This window comes from Syngnathus acus, chromosome 3, assembly GCF_901709675.1.
Source record: "Syngnathus acus chromosome 3, fSynAcu1.2, whole genome shotgun sequence".
Classification (NCBI taxonomy): Eukaryota; Metazoa; Chordata; class Actinopteri; order Syngnathiformes; family Syngnathidae; genus Syngnathus; species Syngnathus acus.
The window spans coordinates 20,544,542-20,556,568 of NC_051089.1; the positions used below are offsets into that span (position 1 = coordinate 20,544,542).

At 45.8% G+C, this 12,027-nt stretch overlaps 1 protein-coding gene across 4 annotated transcripts in view; it reads right to left on the minus strand.

Annotated features, from left to right (window-relative positions):
* shank2b (SH3 and multiple ankyrin repeat domains 2b) overlaps window positions 1-12,027 on the minus strand; it is a 252,715-nt gene that overhangs the window by 23,305 nt on the left and 217,383 nt on the right. For 3 of the 4 annotated variants that reach the window (XM_037247310.1, XM_037247309.1, XM_037247311.1), the window contains 4 exons: window positions 11,484-11,507; window positions 8,233-8,345; window positions 7,614-7,719; window positions 3,796-6,280 (listed from right to left, as the gene is read on the minus strand). In XM_037247310.1, coding sequence (XP_037103205.1) covers window positions 3,796-6,280; window positions 7,614-7,719; window positions 8,233-8,345; window positions 11,484-11,507 — 2,728 coding nt within the window. The remainder of the gene's footprint in view (window positions 1-3,795; window positions 6,281-7,613; window positions 7,720-8,232; window positions 8,346-11,483; window positions 11,508-12,027) is intronic. The other variant, XM_037247312.1, reaches the window with a different exon arrangement.

Genomic DNA, 12,027 nt, shown 5'->3' on the forward strand with positions numbered 1-12,027 from the left:
GCTCTCCCGTTGTGCTGTTAATTCAGGCCCAGTGAATTTCTACCTAACACCCAAAGAAATTCTGAGAGAGTAAAGCATGAGATTTGAAAAAGCAGAGGTGTGGTGCGATGGGTGCAATTATGAAAAAATATTTAAATACTGCAATACCATCCATCCATCCATCCATCCATCCATCCATCCATCCATCTTCTTCCGCTTATTCGGGGTCATGACTCCCAGACTTCCCTCTCCCCAGCCACTTCATCCAGCTCATCCCGGGGGATCCCAAGGCGTTCCCAGGCCAGCTGAGAGACATAGTCTCTCCAGCGCGTCCTGGGTCGTCTCCTAACGGTGGGACATGCCCGGAACACCTCCCCAGGGAGGCGTACAGGAGGCATCCTGGTGACATGCCCAAGCCACCTCATCCGGCTCCTCTCAACGTGGAGGAGCAGCGGCTGTACTCTCTGGACACCCTGCGGAGGAAACTCATTTTGGCCGCTCTGGCATCAATGATACAGTTGGTACGGCACCCCGTACTCCCGAAGCATCCTCCACAGAACCTCCCGAGGGACACGGTCGAACGCCTTCTCCAAGTCCACAAAACACATGTCGACTGGTTGAGTGAACTCCCATGCACCCTCGAGGATCCTGCCGAGGGTATAGAGCTGGTCCACTGTTCCACGGCCAGGACGAAAAACCACACTGCTCCTCCTGAATCCGAGATTCGACCTCCCGACGGACCCTCTTCTCCAGCACCCCTGAATAGACTTTACCAGGGAGGCTGAGGAGTGAGATTCCTCTGTAGTTGGAACACACCCTCCGGTCCCCCTTCTTAAAGAGGGGAACCACCACCCCAGTCTGCCAATCCAGAGGCACCGTCCCCGATGTCCACGCAATGCTGTGGAGGCGTGTCAGCCATGACAGCCCCACAACATCCAGAGCCTTTAAAAACTCCGGGCAGATCTCATCCACCCCTGGGGCCTTGCCCCGAGGAGTTTTTTAACTACCTCAGTGACTTCGATCCCAGAGATTGGAGAGTCCAACTCAGAGTCTCCAGGCTCTGCTTCCAGAATGGATGCCGTGTCGGTGGAATTGAGGCGGTCTTCGAAGTATTCTGCCCAACGACTCACGACGTCCCGAGTCGAGGTCAGCAGCACGCAATCTCCACTGTAAACAGTGTTGACTGAGACACTGGTGGTGGACCAGAATTTCCTCGAAGCCGTCCGGAAGTCATTCTCTATGGCCTCGCCAAACTCCTCCCACGCCCGAGTTTTTGCCTCAGCAACCGCCGATGCCGCGTTCTGCTTGGCCATCCGGTACCCGTCGGCTGCCTCCGGAGTCCCACAGGCCAAAACGGCCCGATAGGACTCCTTCAGTTTGACGGCATCCCTTACCGCCGTTGTCCACCAGCGGGTTCGGGGATTGCCGCCACGACAGGCACCGACCACCTTACAACCACAGCTCCGGTCAGCTGCCTTAACAATGGAGGCACGGAACATGGTCCACTCAGACTCAATGTCCCTCGCCTCCTCCGGGATGTGGGAAAAGCTCTGCCGGAGGTGGGAGTTGAAGCTCTTCCTGACAGGGGATTCTGCCAGACGTTCCCAGCAGACCCTCACAGCACATTTGGGTCTGCCAGGTCGGACCGGCATCTTCCTCCACCATCGGAGCCAACCCACCACCAGGTGGTGATCAGTTGACAGCTCCGCCCCTCTCTTCACCCGAGTGTCCAAAACATGCGGCCGCAAATACGATGACACGACTACAAAGATCATTGAACTGCGGCCTAGGGTGTCCTGGTGCCAAGTGCACACATGGACACCCTTATGTTTGAACATGGTGTTCACTATCGACAATAATAGAACACCGCTCGGGTTCAGATCGGGGGTGCCATTCCTCCCAATCACGCCCTTCCAGATCTCACAGTCATTGCCCATGTGAGCATTGAAGTCACCCAGTAGAACGATGGAGTCCCCAGAAGGAGCGCCCTCCAGCACTTCTTCCAAGGACTCCAAAAAGGGTGGGTACTCTGAGCTGCCGTTTGGTGCATAGAAACAAACAACAGTCAGGACCCGTCCTCCCACCCGAATGCGGAGGGAGGCTACCCTCTCGCTCACCGGGGTGAACCCCAATGTGCAGGTGCCCAGCCGGGGGGCAATAAGTATACCCACACCTGCTTGACGCCTCTCACCGTGGGCAACTCCAGAGGGGAAGAGAGTCCAGCCCCTCTTGAGAGGGCTTGTATCGGAACCCAAACTGTGTGTGGAGGCAAGTCGAACTATGTCTAGTCGGAACTTTTCTGCCTCGCACACCAGCTCGGGCTCCTTTCCAGAGAGGTGACATTCCATGTCCCAAGAGCCAGCTTCTGTAGCCGGGGATCAGACCGCCAAGGTCCCTGCCTTTGGCTGCCGTCCAGCTTACTATGCACCCGACCCCTTTGGCCCCTCCCACAGGTGGTAAGCCCATGGGAAGGGGGACCCACGTTTCCTTTTCAGGCTGTGCCCGGCCGGGCCCCATGGGCGAAGGCCTGGCCACCAGATGCTTGCCTTCAAGCCCCACCTCCACGCTTGGCTCCAGAGGGGGGCCCCGGTGACCCGCATCCCGGCGAGGGAAAACTGAGTCCATATATATTTTTCTTCATCAGGGGTTTTTTGAGCCGTGCTTTGTCTGGCCCCTCACCTAGGACCCGTTTGCCATGGGTGACCCTACCAGGGGCGTGAAGCCCCAGACAACATGGCTCCTAGAATCATTGGGACACGCAAACCCCTCAACCACGATAAGGTGACGACTCACGGAGGGGTACTGCAATACTACTTTTACAAATATATAAATAACCCAACAAGAATATTTTTGCAGCTGTAGTTGTTATCAGCATATATTCTTCATGACTACCCTGTCATAAACCCAAAACAACCTGGAAGACCTCACGATCTGACATGTAACATAAACAAATGAACGGTGGTATTGTCTGTTGTAGCTTTGGCAAATACTGTTGACAGATGTTGTCAACAATGATCACCTAAATAGGTCCACTCTCAAGACCTTGAAATTGGTACACAAACTAGGGTGGTAGTCAATCCAAAAAAAAATTTGTCCAAATTTTCACCCATGGGACTGGTTGCTGAGGCAAAACCAGATAGATTATTTAAATCAGCTACAGTGCACTACATGCTCTTGACCTGACTGGTCCTTACCACAATGCTAAATCAGACCAAGCAATGAAATGTGGCAACAGGGTTAATGGATCTAAATCAGACAAGCTGAAAAGAGGGATTTAGTTAAGCATCGTTACCGGGTTCTGCTGGCGTGACAACGCACACGTGCCGGTTGACCGGTAGCGCATATCAGTCCGATTAGGGTGTAAGTTATCACTCGCAGAATGATCGGGTCACAATTTTAATCATGGCCACCAGCGCCAGCCAATGCAGTAGTCTCTTCTCTTGGTTAAAGTTCAAAATGGTGAAGTAAAAAATGGAGGGCAAATTATTTCATGTCTGAGTTTTTGATTGTTATATTTATTAAGAAAAATACATCTGACTTATTTAATTATAATACAGTATTATTTTAATTTAGACTAAATTTTATAGCTGGTCCCACCCATAATAATGGTTTAATCCGAAGTCATTGTCGTCCCGTGATCAACGATTACTCAACCAATAAGAATTTGGTCGGACAAGGGTCCTTGTCGACCAAACATCAAACCAACCGACCAGCAGATGTCAGCCCTAGCAAAAACTTAACAAAGGACTAAATGAGAAATATATCAAGCAATGCCACAGCAGTAAAAAATAAATAAATAAGTGAGTCATTTTATACCTTGTTCCAAAGGCCTCTTGGTTTCCTGTGGGGGAGTCTAGGCTTTCTCCTGACTTGGGTGGCCTATCACGATTCATGTGTTGCAGAATGGAGCTCAACTCTGTGATAACTGTGTTCTTGGTGTCTGGTGTAGATGGGGGGCTATGAAGCTCAGGGGGTTGATCACCCCACAGCTTTGATGTCCTTTGAGTGGGCGTCCTCGGAGGTTCAGAGGATGAAGTTCGAGCAGGAAGAGCCTGAGGTGGGGACCCATAAGATTCTGGTGGTTCTTCAATTAGGGCGTCATGGTAAAGTGAAGTTCTGTTGATGACTGATTTTCCTTTGGGTTTGGGAGGTACCGGGGGTCTATCCACCAGGAAGGAATGCCCATCTGCAGTAGCATAAAGGCTCTCCAGGGTGGTGTCACAGAAGCCTCCCTCTGACGAAAGGGTGGAGATGCTTGACACGGTGCTGGTGGTCTCCATGTGCTGAGGATCTCCGCTGCTGCGGCTGTCTACCTCTTCAATTCCAGAGTCCCTGATCCCTGCTTCTGGGTCTGGTGGGGGAGGAGGATACGAAGGGGGAATACTGTTTGTCACTCGTTTGTGTTGATCAGTAACAAGTGGAGGGGCATGGACATTATATGGGGGGAGCAGAGGCCCCCCATTCCTTCTCTGTTGTTGAAGCATTTGTGCAATGGCACTCGCCTGGTCATCAGGGATGTCAATGCTGTTTGCAAACTCTAGGGGAGGTGGGAGTGGCTCTACAAAGTCAAAATCCTCATCAATGTCAACTGACGCCAGAGGAGGAGGGGGTATCCGGAAGGGTAGCTTCACTGGTTCATCTAAGGATTCCCCTAGAGGAATGCTGCGTCTTCGTGTTGAGGAGGACTGAGGATTAATAGACAATGATGGGCCACTGCGAGGATCAGGTTGATTGGGGTCTTTAAGCTCAGATGGCCTGTTGCTATCCTGCCCTTCCAACTCTTGACAATTTAACTTGTTGCTTGCCTCTGTGCTGGTGTGAACCATTAAGAGCCCAGCTGATTTAGGAGTGTCAGCCACATCTGCTGGTGCACTTTTCCTCTCTTCAACTGCCTGATGTTGTTGCTCTTCCCGGGCTGCGTCAGACTCGTATTTCTGCTCAGTCATTTGCCTCCGCAAGCCGCCTCGACCTGGACGACCCATGGTTGCCGAGGAGATTGCAGCAAAACTCGTCTCGATCCCAGACCGCAACTTGGTATCAATAAAGAGTGGCTGATTAAGATCTGGTTTGTGGCTTGGCTGCAGGGGGAGGGAATGGGCTTCATGTTTGGGAGTTTGCGGAACCTGAGGAAGATTTTGCTGATGATTTTGTTGCTCCTTCATTGCTCGGTCACGAGCTGCGAGGGCCAAAGCAAGAGGAGAATTAGGGTCAAGAGGTTTACCAGTGACAGGATGAAGGTAGGTTCCATTGGCCTTGTAGTGGCTCTTTGGTGGTGTGGCTGGGAGACTAACGGGGCTGTCCAAGTTAGGACATTGTCCTGTTTTAGTGTTTAGAGGCTCCCGAACAACTGTGGGCTCTGGAGTGTTGAAATCGGTCATGTTTCCACTGCCTCCCCCGACAGGAGGTCCAAGGTGCACTGCTGGAGCCATCATCCTCTTAAGTCGCTCGTCACTACCAAACATGCCTTCATCAATGGATTTTGACTGCCGAAGCCGAGGTGTTGGTGTAGGGCCAATTAAATCATCATCCCCCATATCTACTGACTGGAAGGAAATAGAGTTCTTTCTTGCCTCAAGTCTTTTCTCACGGTCTCGTACCGCCCCAGCGATAGCTGCCGCAAATGGGTTGCCTAGAGACATTGGGTCTTCAGGACGCAAACCACCACTTCCACCAACAGCTGGCATTAGAGATGGGTGCTCTGGAGTGGTGGGCTCAATTTCCATACTGCTACCCTGGCTGCTCTTGCCACTGCTGCTGGTGGATGGTTCCTTGACAATGATGGTCGGAATGGGGATGGAAGAGCATGTTCGCTCAACAGGTGTAGTAGGCATGGAAACTGGGCCCGATGGGCTTGCTGGCATATGACATATTTTTTCTGGACTGTCCTCAACATTTGACTGTTTTACTAGCATGCCCTTTCTTCGGGCTGGTTTTGCTGGCACATACAAATTTTTATTGCCTACCTCAGAGTAAGGGTTTTCGGGCACTGGTGTACGCCCTCGAGTGCGCGGGCTCTCAAAATGCTCTGAACTCTGTCTGTGATAACCTCTCCTCAATGTACCAATATCTGAGGTTCTACTAATACTTGTCACTGCGTTAGGTGAGTTCTGGGTGAAGCTGGGTCTTGTGGTACCGTAACTCTTGGGTGTTGAGACAGCAGGGGAGTTGTAGGCAGGTGGTGAGGGGGGAGAAATGGCTGGAGGAGGAGGGATATCCTCTGAAGTATCTGGCATGGAGAGGCTACGGGAGAACTTAAGAAGAGGTGGTGTAAGGAAACCCTGTTTTTCCTCCTCTGTTGTACCTTGAAGAAAGTGAGCAGAAAGTAAATACAGATTTAGAATATGGTAACACCATTCAAAATAAACATCCATCTATTTTCTGAACCGCTTAGTCCCCACGGGGGTGTGCTGGAGCCTATCCCAGCCGTCATCGGGCAGTAGGCAGGGGACACTCTGAACCGGTTGCCAGCCAATCGCAGGGCACACAGAGACAAACAACCATTTGCACTCGCACTCACACCTAGGGACAATTTGGAGTCTTCAATCGGCCTACCAAGCATGTTTTTGGGAGGTGGGAGGAAACCGGAGTGCCCGGAGAAAACCCACGCGGGCCCGGGGAGAACATGCAAACTCCACACAGGGAGGGCCGGAGGTGGAATCGAACCCGCACCCTCCTAACTGTGAGGCGGACGTGCTACCCAGTGCGTCACCGAGCCGCCCAAAATAAACATAAAAAACAATAATTAACTAAGTAAACAAACAAGTAAGTAAATAGATAAACAAGGAAATAAATAAATAGATGGTCACAAAATTGATATTACAATGAATGAATTACACAATTACTAAAATATGGGTTTATATTATGGTATTGTTTTTACATAATAATTAGGGTTAGTATAGAATAATGAGGTGAACCTATTTTTTTATGCTTGATAGTACAAGCAGAGAATATCAATGTAAAGTAAAGCTAAAGCCCACGGCACTCTTACTCAGAAAATCATTACAAATTATCTTAACTTGCAATGAAAAAAGGACAATAATAAGAAAGTAAATGATCAAAATGTTAACAAGTAACTTGAATCAAAATCTATACACCATCCAGCCATCTAATAGATATGGAAGGTCAGCATGCATTTGTCAACGAAAACACTTTTAGTGACAGATAAGACCTTGGAGACCTCTTTCAGCAGACCAGTTTTTAAGTGTCAAATTTAAAATACCTGTTGTTATAATAAGAATATAATGTAAGAAATTGTTCTTTAATTATGCTGTCTAATGAATATTGTTCATTACATAGTTATGGAAAACATCTGCACAGCAACACAGTGTCAAAACACTGACCACGATTCATCATCTTAAAAACAACTCAGTATTATCAATGGAGAGTTCGCCGAGTTAGCCAACATCATTCTAATTCATATATCTAATTTATACTCTAATATAATTTATAATATAATCATATCTAATTTATAAGATTTAATATAATTGTTGCACACAGAGCAAGAACAAGACTTCTGAGCATTAAAGTGATATTTGGTACAGTTGATAATGTACAAGGGCACAAGTTACTGCAATTTTTCAGGTTGCATGTCATCAGTGTTACACAATACATAAACATCTAAAATGTAATCATACCTATGGACTTTTGCTTCCTAAGCACGCCCTTCTCTGGTAACCCCAGAAAGGCCCCTGGCACAGTGGGTGGGACCACTGCTACTCCCTGGCGGTCATGGTACATGGACTGCAAACATGAAAATTGTTACTAACATACAGAGAAAACAAGCATTTTGAAATTTTAACACTGTAATCCTTATCTCCTGAAATGATTTTAATAAATTTTATTTTTGTCTTGGACACATTTTTTGTCTTGCACACATCACAAGAAGTTGGGTCAAAACAATTCAACATGTTGAATATTAAAATCAATCTGAACACATGGCAGAAATACCAAACAAAATTATCTTTGTAGCTATTACGACAATTGGAGTGTCCTTAAGAGTGTCAAGAGGGGAGAAATCAGGATAAAAACAGGCTAATGATCCGACTGCGTGAATCAGGCTTCAGTTGCATCGGAACCTCAGTTCTCACACTTTTCCTTATTAAAATGAATGGAAAAAGAATCCATCCATTCCAGCTCCAGAACCAAGCAGATTTGTGCGATGCCAAATACAACAGAAATATTTTATGAACATGTACCTGTTCTAATTTAAACTTCATAAAACTCTTACAGATTAGTACAGTTGTGGTATCTTACATTTTGTTCAGTGGGTGTAATCAAGCAACGACTGGATGGCCGTGGCTTGATTGTTGCGATCTTCATATCAATTGGTGATGTCTTTTGGGCATGCGTCATCTCTTCAACTTTATCTGCAAAAAAGGCAATTCATGATTTCATGAACAAAGGGAAAACTACCAAGCTGTTTTTTGGTTTGCAAAGCTTCTCGTGAGCCAAATGCAAGCTAATCATTCACTGGGTTCCTTTTACCACACTCAGTTGCGGATGAAGCTGCAACAGAAAACACTAGCGTAATACGTACAGGGGGAGCAAGTGGACTGAGGTGAAATGTCTTGGGTGTGTTAAGCCTTGAAAGCCGTGCAAAGTCTTTTCAAGCAGCCGACTCAATAGCATCATACAAGTACCGTAATTTTCGGACTATAAGTCGCGTTTTTTTTTCATAGTTTGGGTGGGGGGGGCGACTTATAATAAGGAGCGACTTACATGTGTTTTTTTTCCCAAAATTTCCCCCCCCAAAAAAAAGTGAAACCGCGATAAACGAACCGCGATGTAGCAAGGGATTACTGTAATTTGAATTTCAAGTGACGTCAGCAGCGCGACACGGCGTGGCGCGGCGGTTGTTTACATAAAGGACAAAGATTGATCACGGGATGACGAAGATGACGAAGGACCCCACGTACTACCGGCATCATTAGCGGCTTTGTTTCTAAGTGACACGGCGGACGAAGAGTTTGAAGGATTTAAGGATTTGGAGTGACACAGAAGGTTTGAAAAACTATTATGGCTTTTACGCACGCCAGGTCCTATTCTATGGAGCTCTCTTTCACCTCCGTGGATGGAAGTCTGGGGCCGGCGTTCGGCCGGGTGGCTGTCCGGGGACGGTGGATGGGGCTCGGTCATGGCTTTTACGCACGCCCGGTCCTATTCTATGGAGCTCTCTTCCACTTCCGTGGCTGGAAGTCCACGCCGCCACACGCCTGGCAGTTTGTTTGGTTAGATAAAGAGCCGTTTACCAAACCCACGTCTTTCCTTGTACTTTGTTAACGCTACAATATAGTTATATACTAGATCTGTGGAATAACGACGAGGCTGACGTCAGGGTGCACGCGCGGCGTTGTTGACAAAGGACGAGGAATTTGATCGATGGATTTAATGATTTAGAGTGCACAGATGGTTTGATAATACTATTGCTTATATAATAGTTATTTGATATCTTATTTATATATCGTTATATGGGTCTGTGGAATATTTTGAAGTGCAAGCGCCGTCAGCTGTGCGCACCCATTGTTGACAAAGGACGATCGATGGATTTAATGATTTGGAGTGACACAGATGGTTTGATAACATTATTGCTTATATAATAGTTATTTGATATATAATTTATATATCGTTATATGGGCCTGTGGAATATTTTGAAGTGCAAGCGCCGTCAGCGGCGCGCACGCATTGTTGACAAAGGACGATCTATGGAATTAATGAATTGGAGTGACACAGATGGTTTTATTAACGTGTTATTTATGTAATAGTTTTTTTAATAACTCTGAATTTTACGTCAGGGCCGTTCTCAGCTCTTCGTTTGTGTTTATGTCACGTTAGCATACCTATCGTTTAGCCTGTTGTTGCTCGTTCATGACTGTTCTTGGTGTTGGATTTTGTCGAATAAATTGCCCCCCAAAATGCGACTTATACTCCGGAGCGACTTACTATATATGTTTTTTTTTCACTTTTTTGGGCATTTTATGGCTGATGCGACTTGTACTCCGGAGCGACTTATAGTCCGAAAATTACGGTATTAGGGTTCTTCCTCAGTCAATACCAAATGAGGAATAATTGTTCATTTAAGTCTATGTGAAGGTCTTTGAGACTGCTTGTGATTTAGGGCTATACAAATAAACTTGACTTGACTTGACTTATCAAGTATGCCGTGAGCTTTCTGTCTGGTCTCTTTTTTTGTTGAATCCAACATGTAAAAGATATCGACTGCATACTTGTCTGGACTTAACTCCCTCTGCGATGATGCCATTAGAATGAGCCCACTTCATATGTTATGCTTATAGATGCTACATGCTAGCCCTGATCTAGCCTCACATCACCTCCCTGACTTTTCTCTTTCGTATGTAGAAAGCTTTCCATGCATTACGAGGTGCGATTACTTAGAGTGACTCGGAAAACAATCCTCTTCTTCTGCGCATCTATACACAGAGGAGAGGAATGGGGAGAGGTGGGTAGGTTTAAGGAAGGAAGGAAAGGGGAGGAAAGGAGCATCAATGATCTTAAGTCGTTTACTATATATTCAGCGCAGTCACACACCATCCACACACTACTCACACACAAAAATAAACATTTCCTTTCTCTGGAAGCTGCCTCCCAATTGGATTTCAACTACATCACAAAACATGTAACATGGTTGCCCTGGAAACCTATCTCTGACTGAACATTTTTTTATCATTTTATTGGAATAACCTTTCTCCTCACACATACAAATGTGCACACATTTACTGTACCAAGCCATAGAAATATAAGCCCGCGGTGACACAGGGGGAATAGGAGGAAGAATAAACACACACACAAAGAAGAAGAAATGACAGCAAATTTCCTTTTTTTTTTTTTAGGTCAGACCTAATTAACAAACATTGACTCACAGAGAATGTTTATTTTTTTGGTATGTGTTTTGGTGACATACAAACACAATCTCAAACACTTTACACTGCTCAGCATGGCATGTTTTGGACAGGTTTTTATGTTCAGCCTGTATCTCATGTAGTCACGAGTGTGCATGTAGCAAATGTTGGTATTCCTGGTTCCTAAAAGGTTGCAAAGAGTTGTAAATGACAAAAACTGTTGACTATTAAAGCTTTTGGCAAATGTCTTTGCAACCTCGAATGAACCCTGATGAAAAATCAACATTCAGGCCGTGCACAAACCCTCGCTGCTCAGTGAGATACAGGCTTTAGTGTTACAAAAGAAAATTGTGTGTCATCCTGCATATGAGATTCAGGAAACAATAATTGGTGGACTACCATTCAAAAACATCCTAACCAAACAAAAGCCAAAATGATGAACAAACAATAAAGTGTTGTACAGCAAGCAGACATAAATCCTTGAACACACTTTCATGTTACAACAGCAAATCATGCAGTGGCTGAGAAAGACAACAACAGTTTAAAAAACCACAATAAATAAAAAACATTGTTAATTCATCGCAGAAAGCTGGAGAAAATACAGTCAATATACAGGATCATACTGTTAGCATGCCTATAATAACTTACCACCTTTCTTTTTCCTTAGAGTGGCTTGGAGTGACAGAAAACATTGTTCAGTCTTGCAAGTACAAGACAGACCCCATTTGTTTGGAAAACAATCATTAATCAATTTGATTACTACTCATAGGTTAGAAATTATGTTTCTATTATCCATCAGTAAACTTTGCTTTCATTCTAATTAAATAAGGTACAAGCAATGTAATAGTATCAATACCAAGTGGGCTACAGTATAATAATACACACAGTAGACTTACCACTTCTGCAAAACAGTACTATTAAGTAAACAAGTAAAATCAGCAGATCTGGAAAGAAAAACATGCTGACCACATGAATGTTTCCATCAGCATTTTTCTGCAGAAGTTAATTCATTCTCCTGCCATTTATTTTTTCACCATTGACCCCTATCCATGCTCGTGCAACTTTGACACGGGGCACAGTACTGCAATTAGTGATGATGGAGCAAAGTGTGTACAGTAAATCAAGAGCTTTTTTGAGAAAAAAAACAGACGAAAAAACTTACACATCTATTTAGAACACTTGTTTGAATATT